Source organism: Erpetoichthys calabaricus, chromosome 7, assembly GCF_900747795.2.
Source record: "Erpetoichthys calabaricus chromosome 7, fErpCal1.3, whole genome shotgun sequence".
In the NCBI taxonomy this organism is placed as follows: Eukaryota; Metazoa; Chordata; class Cladistia; order Polypteriformes; family Polypteridae; genus Erpetoichthys; species Erpetoichthys calabaricus.
The window spans coordinates 38902967-38921372 of record NC_041400.2 but is presented as its reverse complement, the minus strand read 5'-3'; the positions used below and the strand labels follow the sequence as shown (position 1 = coordinate 38921372).

The window sequence follows — 18406 nt, the reverse complement described above, 5'->3', positions numbered from 1 at the left end:
AACATAAACCATACTGATCTGCTCCCTCAAAGTAGCTAGGAACAGTATGACAAGAACGAGACATTCAGCCCAACAAAGCACACCAATTCTATCATTATTTTCTACAAAACAACATGGAGTTTTGAAGATTCCTAAAGTCCTACCCTCTATCAGATTACCTGCCACGTGTACGTCGCTCAGCTGCAAAACGCAGCCTCAACAAGTTTCCATCTATCCTCCTGCCTTCCAAGTTCTTTCAGTAGGAGACACTTTTGTTGGCCTGTTTGATGTCTCTCTGTGGTTCTAACATACACAGTATTAAACTCCTTAGCGTTAGGTTTACTCCCGGAAAAAACAATTCAAAAAAGATACATTTTTTAAATAAGATAAAATCTTATTACGAATAACAGAAAAATGTAAATACTAAAACATCAACATAAATGCTATCTTATCCGTCAGTTTCTTAATTATCACAAAGCAGTACGAAATACATACAAAGTCAAAGCGAACTTTGTCATCTCAACCATTTACAAGTATACAGATAGACGAAATCGCGAAGCTCATTGGTATTTGCAATCTAGATACATAGTCAATAGATGTGTAATATAATAAATAAATAAATGCAGTAATCCCTCCTCGATCGCGGGGGTTGCATTCCAGAACCCCCCGCGAAAGGTGAAAATCGGCGAAGTAGAAACCATTTGTTTATATGGTTATTTTTATATTGTCACGCTTGGGTCACAGATTTGCACAGAAACACAGGAGGTTGTAGAGAGAGAGGAACGTTATTCAAACACTGCAAACAAACATTTGTCTCTTTTTCAAAAGTTTAAACTGTGCTCCATGACAAGACAGAGATGACAGTTCCGTCTCACAATTAAAAGAATGCAAACATATCTTCCTCTTCAAAGGAGTGCGCGGCAGAGAGAGAGAGAAAAAAGCAAACAAAAATCAATGGGGCTGTTTGGCTTTTAAGTATGCGAAGCACCGCCGGACAACGCAGCTGCAAGGATGTACAATGTAAAGGTAGTCTTTCAGCATTTTTTAGAGGAGTGTCCATATCCTCTAGGTCAGTGTGCGAACAGCCCCTCTGCTCACACCCCCTCTGTCAGGAGCAGAGAATGTCAGAGAGAGACAGAGAAAAACAAACAATCAAAAATCAATACGTGCTGTTTTAAGTATGCGAAGCACCGTGCGGGAAGCATGTCGCTTGACAAAGCAGCCACATGTAAGCCCAGCAAGGAAGAGAGCAATGTGAAGGTAATCTTTCAGCGATTTTCTGAGGAGGCGGCCGTATCCTCTAGGGGTGCGAACAGCCCCCGTGCTCACAATATATTTGAGAAGTTTTATTTAATACGTAATGCGCGCTCTGGTTGGGTAGCTTCTCAGCCATCTGCCAATAGCGTCCCTTGTATGAAATCAACTGGGCAAACCAACTGAGGAAGCATGTACCAGAAATTAAAAGACCCATTGTCCACAGAAATCCACGAACCAGCAAAAAAATGTGCGATATATATTTAAATATGCTTACATATAAAATCTGCGATAGAGTGAAGCCACGAAAGTCGAAGCGCGAAATAGCGAGGGATTACTGTAAAAGACAGATAATACAGAAATTATCAGTGTATGATAATAGTTGTTTTAAGACGTGGTAAACAATGACAGGTCAGAATGTTTCACAGCAGAAGGATATCAAAAGTGTCAAAATACTTAAAGGTCAGTATGAGATTTTCAGTTCTTCTCTACATGCCCACTCGTCTTTGCAGGACAGTGGCTTGCATGTATAAAAGTTCTGTTGTTAGAGATGGTTGAAGCCGTGTGGAAGCCTGGTGTTAAGGACTCTAACAGCTTGGGGGTAAAAACTCTCCTGCAGCCTGGCAGATCTGGCTTTGATGTTGCGTTTTCTTCTCTTGGATGGCAGAAGTGTGAAAAGTCCATGTGAGGGGTGTAAGGGGTCCTGCACAATGCTCCAGGCCTTGTGAACACTGCGTTTGTAAAATATGTCCTGCAGTGAAGGGAGAGGCACCCCAATAATGTTCTGTGCTGTCTTCACTATCCTTTGCAGGTGCTTGCGGTCGGATATGTTGCAGTTGCCATACCAGTCAGTGATGCAACTGGTCAGAACACTCTCAATGGTGCCTCTGTAGAACATGGTGAGGATGGAAGGGGGAAGTCTTGCTCGTTTCAGCCACCTCAGGAAGTGTAGTCTCTGCTGGGCTTTCTTGATTAGTGACGGTGTTATGCATCCACGTAAGTCCCTCAGTTATGTGCACACCGAGGAACTTGGTACTCCTAACAGTCTCCACATCTAAACCGTTGATGCTGAGTGGAATGTGGGCAGGATGTTATTTTCTGAAGTCCACGATTATCGCTTTGGTCTTGTCGACATTGAGAGATAGATTGTTGTCTTCACACCATGCAGACAGCCGTTCCACCTCATCTTTGTATGCTGTTTCATCATCCCTGCTTATCGTCAATCTCACTTATGTACAATACATATACTTTGAACAACGGGTTGGGTAATGGGGGCCCATGCTGGTGAAATACATGCAATATTTGGGAGAACTGGGGTGTTTCTTTTGGCCTAACCCTCTATGGAACTGCTACACTTCAGTCTGCAAAGTAGAAACAGTTAACTGCCGGCACAGAGCGCAAGCCCACTTGAAGCCCTTGGAACAAGCCAGGACAGACACCATTCTTTGGTCAGTTTAAAATGTTTGCACAGCTCAGTAAAGGGGTCCCCAAAGAAAGAACATAGAGCAGGGGTCTTCAACCAACCCCTGTTAGTCAGATAACTGGCACTGCATGGAGTCAACAAGAGAGGTGTATGGTCGAGTGTAGCCACTTAGGTTCACTCTTATGGAGTCATTTGAATGTTCATCTGTCAGTCTTGTTCTGAACTTTGATTTCATGACATTCATGTTGTCAGAAAAGGCGGACTCACAGAGGTATGTAGACCCAAACAAAGCAGACATTTTACAGCTGCTTGGTGAAGATGCTTATAGTTATCTGGCTCTACTAAGGTCCAGAAATGCTGAGACTACTGTTGAGACTTTGACTGCACATTATTTTGAAGGTTTACTAATATACAATATATAAAATCCAATGTCTGGGGCCTTCCTCACTCACTTGCCAGCTTCGGGATGTGCTCCTTAACTCCACTTAGCTAGCGAATGAGAGAACAATTGAATTCAACTTTGTCTGATATTTAAAATAAAGTGTTACTTGGATCTTGATGAGTTTGAGTCCGGATATTCTCTTAAGTGCATGACACACTGAAAAGATTCAGATTGTGGATTGTGATATGATTTTTTGGAAAGATCGCACACCTCTAATTTGACTAATCAAGTTTTCAAATTAATGTAGGATTCATTAACCCTTTGGCAGGAACTGACCTATGGCAGGAATGTTTTACTCATGTGCAATTACAGGTAGCATTTTCAAGAGCATGGAGCTCCATCAAACTATTATAAGCATCTTGGTGAGAAAAACAAAAGAAATATTGCACATAGAGAAGTACTCGGTTATAGTATTTCTGACACAACTGATTAACAGCACTATAACAAAGGCCTATCATCTTGGGAGGTTTCCCTGGCAAAGCCACGAAACTCAGTTAGTACAAAATAAAATTCACTGAATTACAGAAGCAGTGAAAGCTTTCAAAAAGTCAACACTGGTGGCAAACACTGCAGCAGTTTCAGATACACTACATGAAGACCACCATGTCTGTTAGGCTCCCTTACTTACCAAACCTGAAATCAAAGAAATGCCATGGTAGCTCTTATAATATTCTCATATAGCATGCCCAATATAGACTTGGAGAGAGAATACATTTAAGATCAAACAATCAAAACCACAAACTATAAAGTACATTTTTACCTTCCAATGTATTTTAACAATGACTAAAGTTTTACTCGTAGGTACTTTAATAATTACAAATAAGAGTAAAATTTGAAAGTAGCCACTAGACGAAGATGCAGATTTAAATGGATTTCAATTAACAGCTCCTCTTAGGAGATACTGCTCTTTTCACTGTAGTCTATTGCCGTTTAATATGCATTTGTAATACAGTGCAATTAAGGTAACACTCTGTTAACAAGGACATTAATTCTTAAAATAAACAACATAAAAAAGGAATCTTTGCACAACAACAGTGTTTTCCAAACTCGGCCCTGGGATTGCTTTCAAATATTCCCCTTTACAAATGAAAATTCACTGACACCAATGTAAATAACTGATCTAAATCAAAGCTATTAACTATTCATTCATAAACTTGCTTCTTTAAAAATGAAAATTTTGGAAAAAAATGAAAAAACAAAGTCTGCAGGAAAATATGACTAATTGAGCACAGTAATTTCTGCACTAGCATTAAATTTAAATTTAGAAGCAACAAAAATGTCTTTAATTAAACTTGGAGTCCAAATACATGCACTAATTAGTTCCTGAATAATAAATTGGTTAGGGAAAAAAAAAAACCCAGAAGGCACAGCAGCGCTCTAAAGGACCACGTTAAGGAAGCACAGCTCTAAGCAATATTACAGGGCCAGCTGTTGGAAATTTTTGCAACAGTTAATGAGAGAAAAAGGAGTGCACATACAGATGGGCATCATTAAAGGAGAACAGGATTTCATCACACAGGCTTGCACTGCAAATCTCTCAGTGATCAATGCAGCAAAAACTGCAACTGATGTCAGGATCAGTCCAAGACGGTAAGAAGAGTTCACTGATAACACACGTGATAAAAATGGACAACTGCCACTTAAAACACAAACGATAAAAAAACTGTTTAAATTTGCTAGTGTCTACTTTTTGAAAAAAAAAAAAAAAAATTAAGTTTCTATTAATATAGTTAATTACAATACACAATAAAATATCGATGGGAAAAACAAAAAAACAAATTCCACTGGAAGAAACAGCTTTATGACTTTTATTGGAAAATTTGAATTGCAGAAATTAAGAAATGACTACAGTAGAGTTGAAACACATGAACGGATAATTTGAGTTTCTCGACATATCAGAAACATGACTGAATAAAGCTGGATTATTAACAAAGGAATGATATTGAGCAGCAGAATCTGTACAATTTGTTCACTTGATTTTACATGTGCATAGTTCAGAAACATTATATGTCAGAAAAAGTGACTTAACTGTGCAATTCTATTCATTACTTAAAGCAAATAGAGTTATTTGAATTACATCACATTTACAGGAAAGGCAAAAAAGCCTGTTGCATTTATTCACTTAAATTTTTAATACATTTTTTTATTTATATGCAAATATTTACAAGCATAGATACTCCAACGTCCACAACAAAAACTGAACAAATGTCAGTTACGTAGCAGTTGATAGTAATGCCCCAGGAAACAGATGCAGCTTAATAACACCTGCAAACAGATAAATTATTAAGACATATGGAATAAATGATGGAACTGTACAGATAGTAATCTAGTATGATGAAGTCAGTAGTGGTTATAGTCGTACTTTAAACTTGCTGGGCATCTTCATCGTGTTCCTGCAGCACTGTGTGTAGAAGGAGGACTCTCATGGTCAGACACAAAAGATGTAGCAACTCCTGCATCAGGGTGGGATGGGGTCAGCACATGGCGGCACACAGGACACGTTCCTGACTGGAAGGTGATATAACAGAAAAATTCTCAGTATGTGAACAGATGATATCAGATAAATATTATGCAATGCAAATTCTTCATTTGAAAGACGACGAAGAAACTGTAATCCCTTACATTTACGGAGCGTTGTTACAGTGTAAATCTCAGTGTTGTACATATTTTGATGTATTGCATATGTTGGTCAGACATGCAAGAATTTCACCGTACTCTGAATATCTGACAGTACTGTTGTGTATACATGCATTGCATTAATTAGCTAGTTGCATACTGTACTTAAACAACCTGCAAAAACAAAACTGCATTATTTATATTATATGCTTATTATATAATTTATATTGATATGCGGCACGGTGGCGCAGTGGGTAGCACTGCTGCCTCGCAGTTGGGAGATCTGGGGACCTGGGTTCGCTTCCCGGGTCCTCCCTGCGTGGAGTTTGCATGTTCTCCCCGTGTCTGCGTGGGTTTCCTCCGGGCGCTCCGGTTTCCTCCCACAGTCCAAAGACATGCTGGTTAGGTGGATTGGTGATTCTAAATTGGCCCTAGTGTGTGCTTGGTGTGTGGGTGTGTTTGTGTGTGTCCTGCGGTGGGTTGGCACCCTGCCCAGGATTGTTTCCTGCCTTGTGCCCTGTGTTGGCTGGGATTGGCTCCAGCAGACCCCCGTGACCCTGTGTTCGGATTCAGCGGGTTGGGAAAATGGATGGATGGATATTGATATGCATGCGGGCTGTACTAAACCTTAACAGTACTGTGTATAAAAATAAATATATCTGAAAAGAAAAAAAGCAAAGTCAGAGACACTCACAAGAAGAATTTCATTATGAGATTGATGTAGGAAAAATTATTATCACCTCAGAGTAAGTATTTATTAATATTTTTAAATGACAAAGAAACACCTACTCCAGCAGTATGTACACCAAATACTGCATGGCAAACTAGGTGAGAATCTTCCTCTCATTAGTGAGCAGTACACAACCTCCAGCCACCTTCAGTGTATTTCTTTTCAAATGGCTGAGAAACAGCGACAGCCATATGATAAATAAAAGTGGCTAATGGATCCTGAGAGATGAAAGCCACTCTAAACATGTCACCAAGGGCACAATAGTGTATTTTCCCCTCTGCATCTTGTCTTAAGAGGATAAGAAAGAAACAAATGGGTATAAGGGCACTTAGGTCAGCAAAATACAACCCATACATCAAGGGACCTTGCAATGTGACTACCAGCAAAAGAAAGTTATAAAGACTGTCATGAAACTTAAAGCCATGGGAGTTCATATAATGGGTTGTTAAGGATTTGCTATCACTGTATTTGTGAGTGTTGTGCGACTTCACTCCCCCTATGCTGATGTGTTAAACTTTTGTTTAGTAATATTTAAGCCCTTTGGTACATAATGGTGGGATTTCACTTAGAAAAACATTTATACCCATAAATATAAAAAAAATAATAATTACAGTAAACATAAAACTGGTAATGTGGTACTTTTTAAATTAGAAATTACCTATATTTTGGAAAAGGCTAAATCAGTGGGCATGCGTGGGTGGATGCAAAAACAGTCGTACAATACAGAGAACCACTGGAAAATGAAAAGTAAGAAAATGGAATACAGACTACAGTTATATCACCTTAAGGATTTTATTAACTGTGTAGTGCTTTAAGTTCAACTTCACAGTCCATTATGTTGTGAAGTTCTGGCCAAAAGTTGTCTTATACACTCTTATTTAAGTCACAACATGTTAAAGAAGTTAAAAAGTTGGTTAACTTTTCAAGTGAAGACTGAAAAGGACTATGAGGAAAAATAAAAATAAAACAAAATCATATTTGAGGCAAAGAGGACAGTTTGCAGAGCCAAAAACTTTAACAACAATAAAAGACCCAAAGCAAAAAGTAACCATGTATGGAATTCTGGTTCATTGCGTCGCAAATTGCCCCCTTAAATGGGGCAATTCAATCTAACACAAAATCTTTAGTAAACTTGTAAAAGGTGAAAACTAACACACACACACAGACTGAACATGAAAAAAACTTAAATAGTGGTCAGGATATAAATTAAATCAAGTCTCTGAAATTTTGAGGAAGCAATTTTAACTATTGTGCTTCCAGCTCTGAAAACACAACCAATAAAAAGAGCAAGATGAATATATAGAAATAATAAACATTTAGAAAATTGGTAGCTACACAAAATAGACATCAGCTACTGATAATGTATTTTCTAAATAAATGTAAAAACAGACTTAAGCAATGAAAATTTAAGCCCTACTTGGAATCCATGCTATGAGTGCAAAAAAAAAAAAAAAATAAATAAATAAAAACACACCATAACAAAACATACCTTTTCTAACCAAAGGGTTACACAAGACATATGGAATATATGATGGCAGGGTAATTCAGTTGCAATTTCATCTTTAATATATTCACAACAGCAAATCGCACAGCATTGTTCTTGGCCTGAAAAATACATAAAATGTTAAAAGTTAAAAAAACACAACACAACACTGCTCATACAAGCAAAGTAGCACACAATTTTCAACCATGAATATTTAGGAATACATCAATATGTGTGAACATGTATGATAAGATAAAATACTTTTGCTCTTGAACTCACCCATGCATAAAAGTAGTAAAATGTACTTGATCAGGATGATATGCACTTGCAGGCAAAAGTAAGAGCTATCTAAACACTAGACTGCTCTATAAGACACAGGAAGTAGAGACACAGAGAGATTTGAGACTTTCAATTTTTGTCCACGTTAATACAATTTTAATAAACAATATACATTTGAACATATTTTACATTTAAGTATATTTAAGAGCAAAAATGCAACCCTCAGGCTGCCAAATTGGATATACCCCATGTCCTGAGTTACATCTATAAACCCTGGGCAGAATCCTATGACCATTTTAAACAGACCTGATCTGACTGGAAGAATATAAACAAGAATCTCACCCCCACATCGCATGAGGCAAATGGTGTACAACAGCAGACATAAAACTAAATGATCTTGTAGTCAGTAGAGAGGGGGGTCCAAGTCACAGTGTGTAAAGGGGTGAAAAACTGGCTTAAAAACTGAAGCAAAAGGCTATTGCATGACAATCTTTTTCAGAATTAAGCAATGATAAAATTGCTGTCCCTCAGTGATGAGGCTGCTATTCAGAGATACTGACCTATCCTGCATGAACGACGGGAGAAGAATGTTAACCAGAACATCACTACAGAATTCACAACTTTCATCATTTCTGGACATACCCCATCTACCTCTGCAGCCTTGCTGTTAAGTCACAAAGACAGACTCTTCACTGCGCGCAACAAAAAAGAGAGAGTTACTTCCATTTAGATAATATCCCCAGCCAGGACAGCACGATGATATTGAACCTAACTTTTCCTAGTCACCTAGTTGTTTGTCAAAACATGTTGCAGGCTGTCCAAAAATGATCCTCACAGGTGGCGCAGTGGTAGTGCTGCTGCTTTGCAGTAAGGAGACTGTGGAAGATTGTGGGTTCGCTTCCCGGTTCCTCCCTGTGTGGATAGTGCTTTGAGTACTGAGAAAAGCGCTATATAAATGTAATGAATTATTAATTATTATTATTTTCCATGAACTCACCAAACTCACGCACACACAGTTTTACACTTTCTGTCTTTGGAGGCAGCCTTCTCTGCATGCCTCTTATGCCTGTTCTCCTCTTAGTATAACTCACACTTGCACTTCCTTTTTGGATCATGTCACCAAAACTGAACTGAGCAATCAAAACAAAGTCAGAAAGACTAATCAGATTGCTCTGGGGGGCAGGACAGACAGACAGACAGACAAACACACATACCCCTTAAGAGTTTTATTATATAGTAGATATGTGTCATCTGTATGAACATTAAGGAATTTTTCACCTTTCTCTTTTGTGTAGCTAAATTACTCATTTTTTCAAACTATATAGCTCCTGGTTGCAATTTTATTTATTTACAAATTTACTTTATGCATATTAGATTAAAAAAAGGGTGACCCTTATTTTACTTGCAGCTGACAAAAAACGATTAAAAAAATTGTTCCTGATGTACAGCTACTTGATAATGATTTAAAGCTACCTCTTGTCACAATACTGAACAGCATTTGGACATTTTAGGATTATAAAAATGTGAAACATTAAAAAATAAACTGAATAAAATGAGGCAAATGAATGATGCATGAAAAAATGACTGGTTTTAAACATCACAGTTAAATTACAAAGTCAAAATACTAACATTAATAACAGAGATGAAACCCAGAGTACAACAAAATGAAAATATGTAAATTGAAAAATTTATTAGACTTTACCTATAATTTCTTTAATTCTATGTGAACAAAAGTAAAAAAATATAACCTACCATGCCGATCTTCCAGAACAGTCACATGCGGTAAGCAATTGATTATTTCTTCTGTAGCAGGAGGATGGGCTTGCTCAACATCAATAGCTAAGGACTCGAGGTGTGCTAGTGCAGCCTGTTAATCAAACCAAGTAAATATATACAAATGGTTATTAGAAAAGAATGGCATGCACTGAAAAAAACATTCATGTAAGACTAATATAGCTAAATCTGTGAATAGATTGCAACCAGAAATTACCAGAACACAGCGTTATTAATTAGGAACAGTAATTGATCCTATCACATATGCATAAACCTTTATATCACCTGCTTCACCAGTAAAAGCAGTTAAAGAAGAATGTGTACTAACCACTGATGAATTTTCCAAAAAATAAAAAAGCAAGCTTATTTAATGCCCTATAGTCTTCATCAGTTTATTTGTATGCAACATGTGACCTAAGTGATGAGCATTTGCATGTTAAATTGAGTTACTATTCAGAATAGAACCTGGGAACTAACAACAAATACAATAAGTGAAAAAGATCTGCAAAATACTATTAAAAATATAGCTAAACTGAGCTGGACAGAAGCCATGTGCCAGTTAATGGGTAGTGCATTTACTCTCAAGATTATAACAGCAACAAGCATATTCCAAACAAGTACAAGAAATCTTGAACCAACACAACAGATGGGACAATTAATATAAAAAACAATATTGTTATATGTTGTGTAACTGTAGGAAGTCTACATGCATTGACAGAAATACATTATTCTGAACAAAAACAGAATATCTACACCAGTTTTTTCTATACAAAGCCACTATTCTCATGAAAACTATGCCAAAAAAAAAAAAAAAACATTATTCACATTGTCCTAGTAGCTAATTTAAACGCTTGCTTACATGAAGGTATTTAATCAATACATAGTGCTTATGATGCTTAAAAATATGTATATGTCTAAAGAATGTAATGAAAATGTTAACATTACATTAGCAGATGGTGGTAGTTACTTAGCAGTCATTGTAAAAGTAAGCAAAAGAAATATATATAAATCAATGTCTTTGTGACTACTACCATGACAAAGTAAACTTGTATTAAAAAAAGCTTATCATTTTCATTCATTTCCTGAAACTACTAATACTTAAAATGTATTTTTAAATGGCATATACTTTCATTTACCTTGAAGAACTGCAAAGGTATTATATAATGGGTTCAGTAAGTATTCAGATCCGTTCAATTCCTGCACACTTTATAGAATATTTGCAAACCTTTCTGAAAACATGCTTTCACTCTGTTTCTATTGGTTACTGAATGCAGATCCATGGGTAAAAATATCAGATTTATTTGTGTAAGAGTAAATCTACAATAAAGTAAAGTGTGTAGAAAGTGAAGGGTTTTGATACTTCCTGAATCAACTGTAATTGGATTGTGTCTGCAAAAACATAATTACATTTTTCAGGCAATTCAACAAGCTCCACGATCTCATGAAAAATGTACACATCTGCTCAAGTTCTACAGGTAGGAACAAGCAGTCAGTCTGGCAGCTTTAAGATGACTTAATAGGGATGTCAGGTTGAACAAATATAATTCGATTTTATTTTAAAAAGGGCTTTATTCAAAGGTTATTTGTTTTACCTGCACTAATTTTGCCATTAAGTCAAACCAGGCATGCTATGCAAAGCTGCAGTATTTTACCAATTTATTTTTTTCCACTTCACTTCCATTAATGGCCTTTTTGTAATAAGGAACAATTAGCTTGTTAACTTCATTAGTAAAACTCACATCCAGACTCTTTTAAAAGGTTTTTTTCCTATCCCAGTACTCTGCACTTTGATCCACAAGTGTACTCGAAGCAGTTTTTCTAAATGCTTCTCCACTGATCTAAAATTATAAATTCTGTATCTGATTCTGTCACATTTACACTTAAATCTGAGTTCCCTAACTGCTGTATAATGCTAAGATCTTCTCATTAAAGCAAGTAGAAAATAACTGCCATAATTTTGATTTTACTTTTATTACAATGCTCTAAAATCCCCACTTTAACAAGCCGCATGTCAGGGAACATGAGGTGTACTACAATTATCCCATATGCGTCTTTGTGTTACCTTCCTGCTGGTTTAACACAGTAGCTATAACAATAAGATGAAATTTGAAACATTCAGGCAACCTTTATTAAAATATTACTGCAAATGTAAAGGAGAAAAAAAGTAAACAGATTGTGCGAACCCTGACTTGATACTGTGCTTATCATACTTTCTATGAGTGAATCCACATGCGCCATCTGGCTTTTTCTTTTCTTTTTCTTTTTCGGGGTGGATAGCAACTTTTGTCAAAAGGCGGGGTGGACGATGGTAATCAACTGTGAACAGTGACAAAAATCCACCGTTATGTTTTAATTGGACTGTCTTTGTTAGAAGGAAAGTTAGCTTCATTGGTTTGACCAAGATTCCCTGAGCTCAAGAGAGTTGCGAGGAATAAACAATGGAAAAATGATATTGTCATCTGGCGAGACATTGAAGAGAATGCATAAAACAAAATACTTTGTAGACAGCATTTTCCATATTATCGCTGTATTGGACTCTTGTCAGACTCCAATTTTGATACAAGTGATTGAAAATGAGCATGTGATACCAGCATCAGCTGATCAATCCACAGCTGATGGTGGTGCTGAACAGGTTTGTGTAGCTGATGTGCCTACGGCAATGTTCGCCTGAGAGGACCTTCACTTACAATGACAAGAGGTACAAACCAAATTGCTTAACACTGCTGCTGTCGCCCTCTCGCCATGCGAAGACAGCCTGGCAACCAGCCTGCTCTCCATTTCTGGCGAACTGGTGGCCACAGCATGTAAGCAAAACATGTTTTATGACAACTTGTGTGTGAAAACATTGCTTGGTGCACTTTTCAGAAAACTGTTTTCTGAAAAAACTGTTCAGCCCTCAAAGAGTTAATCTGAATGCCATGATACAAACAGTACTCTGTCTCTGCCTGTTTGTTAGAATATTAAAACAACTCCATCTTCAACCTGACTGCCTTTTGCCTGCTCTTTAACTTTTCTCATCTTGTCATTGTCTTATGAATTAATTCTTTTGATCCTTGTCAAGACAGCGAGGCATAAAAGCAGACATGAAAAGAAGCTTAAGTCCTTATGAGCCATTATGAGCACCATGCTTCACTACATCATTACAATTATGTGTGGGTCCCGTTTGTAGCATTCAGCTGGTGTACTGCTCAACAAATACAATGTAAACGTGTCTTTCTGCTGCAAGGACAGTTGTGCGAGAATGGAAAGCAGGGTTGGGGAGGAGCCTGACGAGACAGCAATTTTAGGGAAGGTGTAGTGCACCTACGTAAGAACAGCTGAGTAACAGAGGAGAGGGATAAGATTGCGCTTTAACGTTAAACAGGCTGAGCATTTTAAACTTGCACATCTAGCCGTCAGTACTAGAGTGGAAGCAAGATAGCGGTGCTGATGCTTCTCTTGTGAAGGGTGCAGATGCTTAGGATTATGATGGCTCTTATTTTTAAATAATAGTTGACCAAATGCCAGTAGGATTTTTTTTCTGTTGGTGTTTGTTCTTGCTGTGACAGCCGCTATATTATATTATTATATATATATATATATATATATATATATATATATATATATATATATACACACCCACACACATACATACACACATACTTACATATATACACACACACATACATACATATATACATACCCACACACACACACATATACATATACATACAGTCATATGAAAGAGTTTGGGAACCCCTCTCAGCCTGCATAATAATTTACTGGGGTGTTTTCCGAACAAAGATTTTTAGTGAAGCAGTATTTAGTTGTATGAAATTAAATCAAATGTGAAAAACTGGCTGTGCAAAAATTTGGGTACCCTTGTAATTTTGCTGATTTGAATGCATGTAACTGCTCAATACTGATTACTTGCAACACCAAATTGGTTGGATTAGCTCGTTAAGCCTTGAACTTCATAGACAGATGTGTCCCATCATGAGAAACTGTATTTAAGGTGGTCAATTGCAAGCAACTCTCAAAAGATCTGAAAACAAAGATAGTTCAGTATCATGGTTTAGGGGAAGGCTACAAAAAAGCTGTCTCAGAAGTTTACACAGTCAGATTCAACTGTAAAGAATGTAGAGAAAAGCCAAGCAAAATGACACCTTTTATTGGCTAACTAAAAAGATTACAATATGCAAGCTTTTGAGACACCTCAGGGCCCTTCTTCAGGCAAGAGGTAACCCTTGCTCTAAAGAATGTAATACAAGAAAAAGGGAAGGCCATAGGCCACAGTTGCTGTTAAACCCAGGTCTGGCAGGCCAAGAAACATACAGGAGCGGCATATGCACAGGATTGTGAGAATGGTTACAGACAACCCCAAGATCACCTCCAAAGACCTGCAAGAACATCTTGCTGCACATGGTGTATCTGCACATCGTTCTACAATTCAGTGCAACTTGCACAAAGAATATCTGTATGGCAGGGTGATGTGAAAGAAGCCCTTTCTGCACTCACGCCACAAACAGAGTTGCTTGTTGTATGCAAATGCTCATTTAGACAAGCCAAATTCATTTTGGAAGAAAGTGCTTTGGACTGATAAGACAAAAACTAAGTTATCTGGTCATAACAAAAAGCGCTTTGCATGGCAGATGAAGAACACCGCATTCCAAGAAAAATACCTGCTACCTACTGTCAAATTTGGTGGAGGTTCCATCATGCTGTGGAGCTGTGTGGCTAGTTCAGGGACAGGGGCCCTTGTTAAAGTTGAGGGTTGGATGAATTCAACCCAGTATCAACAAATTCTTCAGGATAATGTTCAAGCATCACTTACAAAGTTGAAGTTACGCAGAGGTTGGATATTCCAACAAGACAATGACCCAAAACACAGTTCGAAATCTACAAAGGCATTCATGCAGAGGGAGAAGTACAATGTTCTGGAATGACCGTCACAGTCCCCTGACTTGAATATCATCGAAAATCTATGGAATGATTTGAAGCAGGCTGTCCATGTTTGGCAGCCATCCAATTTAACTGAACTGGAGAGATTCTGTATGGAAGAATGGTCAAAAATACCTCCATCAAGAATCCAGACACTCAAAGGCTATAGGAGGTGTCTACAGGCTGATATATTTGCAAATGGAGACTCAACTAAGTATTGATGTAATGTCTCTGTTGGGGTGCCCAAATTTATGCACCTGTCTAATTTTGTTATGATGCATATTGCATATTTTCTGTTAATCCAATAAACTTAATGTCACTGCTGAAATACTGCTGTTTCCATAAGGCTTGTCATATATTAAAAGGAAGTTGCTACTTTGAAAGCTCAGCCAATAATAAACAAAAATCCAAATAATTAAGAGGGGTTCCCAGACGTTTTCATATGACTGTGTACATATGTATGTATGTATGTGTGTGTATTATATATTTTATATATATATACTGTGCTGTGCAAAAGTTTTAGGCAGGTGTGAAAAAATGCTGTAAACAAAGAATGCTTTCAGAAATATAAATAATGATTATTTATTGTTATCAATTTACAAAATGCAAAGTGAGCGAACAAAAGAAAAATCTAAATCAAATCAATCAATATTTGGTGTTACTACCTTTTGCCTTCAAACCAGCATCAATTCTTATAGGTACACTTGCACAAAGTCAGGGATTTTGTAGGATTATCGTCGGGTGTATGATCAACCAATTATACCAAACAGGTGCTAATGATCATCAATGTCACATGTAGGTTGAAACACAGTCATTAACTGAAACAAAACCAGTAGGAGGCTTAAAACTGGGTGAGGAACAGCCAAACTCTGCTACCAAGGTGAGGTTGTGGAAGACAGTTTCATGTCATGGCAAGATTGAGCACAGCAACAAGACACAAGGTAGTTAAACTGCATCAGCAAGGTCTCTCCCAGACAAAGATTTCAAAGCAGACTGGGGTTTCAAGATGTGCTGTTCAAGCTCTTTTGAAGAAGCACAAAGAAATGGGCAATGTTGAGGATCGTAGACGCAGTGGTCAGCCAAGGAAACTTAGTGCAGCAGATGAAAGACACATCAAGCTTATTACCCTTCGATATCGGAAGATGTCCAGCAGTGCCATCAGCTCAGAACTGGCAGAAACCAGTGGGACCCAGGTACACCCATCTACTGTCTGAAGAAGTCTGGCTAGAAGTGGTCTTCATGGAAGAGTTGCAGCCAAAAAGCCATACCTCCGACGTGGAAACAAGGCCAAGCGACTCAAGTATGCACGAAAACACAGGAACTGGGGCGCAGAAAAAATGGCAGCAGGTGCTCTGGACTGACGAGTCAAAATTTGAAATATTTGGCTGTAGCAGAAGGCAGTTTGTTTGTCAAAGTGCTGGACAGCGGTACAATAATGAGTGTCTGCAGGCAACAGTGAAGCATGGTGGAGGTTCTTTGAACCTTTGGGGCTGCATTTCTGCAAATGGAGTTGGAGATTTGGTCAGGATTAATGGTGTTCTCAATGCTGAGAAATACAGGCAGATACTTATCCATCACGTAATACCATCAGGGAGGCGTATGATTGGCCCCAAAATTTATTCTGCAGCAGGACAACGACTCCAAACATATAGCCAAAGTCATTAAGAACTATCTTTAGCGTAAAGAAGAACAAGAAGTCTGGGATTACATGAAGAGACAGAAGGATGTGAGGAAGCCTACATCCACAGAAGATCTGTGGTTAGTTCTCCAAGATGTTTGGAACAACCTACCAGCCGAGTTCCTCCAAAAACTGTGTGCAAGTGTACCTAGAAGAATTGATGCTGTTTTGAAGGCAAAGGGAGGTCACACCAAATATTGATTTGATTTAGATTTCTCTTTTGTTCATTCACTGCATTTTGTTGATTGATGAAAATAAATGATTAACACTTCCATTTTGAAAGCATTCTTTGTTTACAGCATTTTTTCACACCTGCCTAAAACTTTTGCACATACATACATACATATATACATACACACACACATACATATACACACAAGAACGTACATATAACACCCAGAATCTACCCCAAGTTTAACTATATTAAAATATTTGCTTATTTTTTATTTGAATATTCCAATCTTATTTTTTGGCTAATTTGACAGCCCTAGTACATATGTTTAAAATGTGCTGATAAAAGATGTATACTGTGGGGGAAAAAAAATTTTTGAAAAAAAAATCTGAAATGCGTATCTAAAAACTTTCTATTCCATCCATCCATTATCCAACCCACTATATCCTAATTTCCTTTTGTATATACTGTAATCGCACCCATCAGATTAATCTCCCACCGTAATTTTTTTCAACCTTGATATTACCCATAGAGCAAGCATATCCTTTCTCGCATTCATTCAGATAAAACATTTCTTAGATTATGAAAATGAATATAAATTCTTGATTTTGGTATGGAAATACTTTTAAGGGTACATCCTTCAGCTAACTTGTATTTTTTACCTTCTGTTTTTCCAGTTAATCTTCCTTATGATTATACTGAATGACTTCAAAAGGAGAACAGTGAATTGTTCCTAGATCACCCGCGAATTGTGAAAAACCAGTGAATTTTGGATGTGGTTAAAAAAATGCCTATTTTTATAGTTTAAACCCTAAATAAGCCCCCAAAACACTTTAATTTCAAACTCATAATACATTTAATACATTACCTAAAAAAAGAATGTAAAGGTAGACCCATATACTGCACAGTACTGTACTGCTATGTCTCCCGCAGTGCTAGAATGTAAAATACCGATGTAACCGCTATATGTACTATAATTCATGCAAGCGCGTTTTCATTGCCAGAGGCCTTAGAAGGTGCAGGGTGTTTCGAAGGGATCTTGGGGCTTTAAGCCTTAAACTGACACATACTTGGGGGTTAATGCATTCCTGGATGCCAAATACTTTTTTGCTGCAGTTTAAGTAAACATCACAATTCACAAAGAAAAAGTGAAATTTTAAAGGAACACATTTTTTTTCATGCAAAGAGCATCACAATTACTGCAACACTGATCATTTTACACACTGCTAATGAACTGTAAAAACTATTTAAAAAACTACTGGAACAATATGCACAAGGTGTAACTGACGCCATGGATGAAATCACCGGGTCAACTGCGCTTGAACTGGCTGCACGCAAGCACACAGCGGTAAGCACTGATTCTGGCAGGCTAATCTAGTGCAGCGGCTCCATCCCAGGGACAGTGAGGCTGCAGTGCTGCAGGATGTCACGCTTGGGTCACAGAATTGCACAGAAACACAGGAGATTGTAGAGACAGGAACTTTATTCAAACAAACATGCCTCTTTCAAAAGTAAAACGAGCTCAGTATGCAGTTAATTCTCGCTTAAAAGAATAGGCTAACATCATAAGGGAGCAAAACAGGAGCGGGACCCACAACAGGAGCAGAGGATGTCTGGGGGAGGAGAGACAAACAAAGCAATCAGCCAAAAAAGGACA

General features: G+C 37.7%; 1 protein-coding gene across 2 annotated transcripts in view; it reads right to left on the bottom strand.

Annotated features, from left to right (window-relative positions):
* Window positions 1-4892: 4892 nt before the first annotated feature.
* pja2 (praja ring finger ubiquitin ligase 2) overlaps window positions 4893-18406 on the bottom strand; it is an 89377-nt gene continuing 75863 nt past the window's right edge. For both annotated transcript variants that reach the window (XM_028804822.2, XM_028804823.2), the window contains exons 7-9: window positions 9959-10073; window positions 7934-8049; window positions 4893-5606 (exon numbers count right to left, since the gene is read on the bottom strand). In XM_028804822.2, the coding sequence (XP_028660655.2) occupies window positions 5481-5606; window positions 7934-8049; window positions 9959-10073 (357 nt within the window). In that variant the 3' untranslated portion in view covers window positions 4893-5480. The remainder of the gene's footprint in view (window positions 5607-7933; window positions 8050-9958; window positions 10074-18406) is intronic.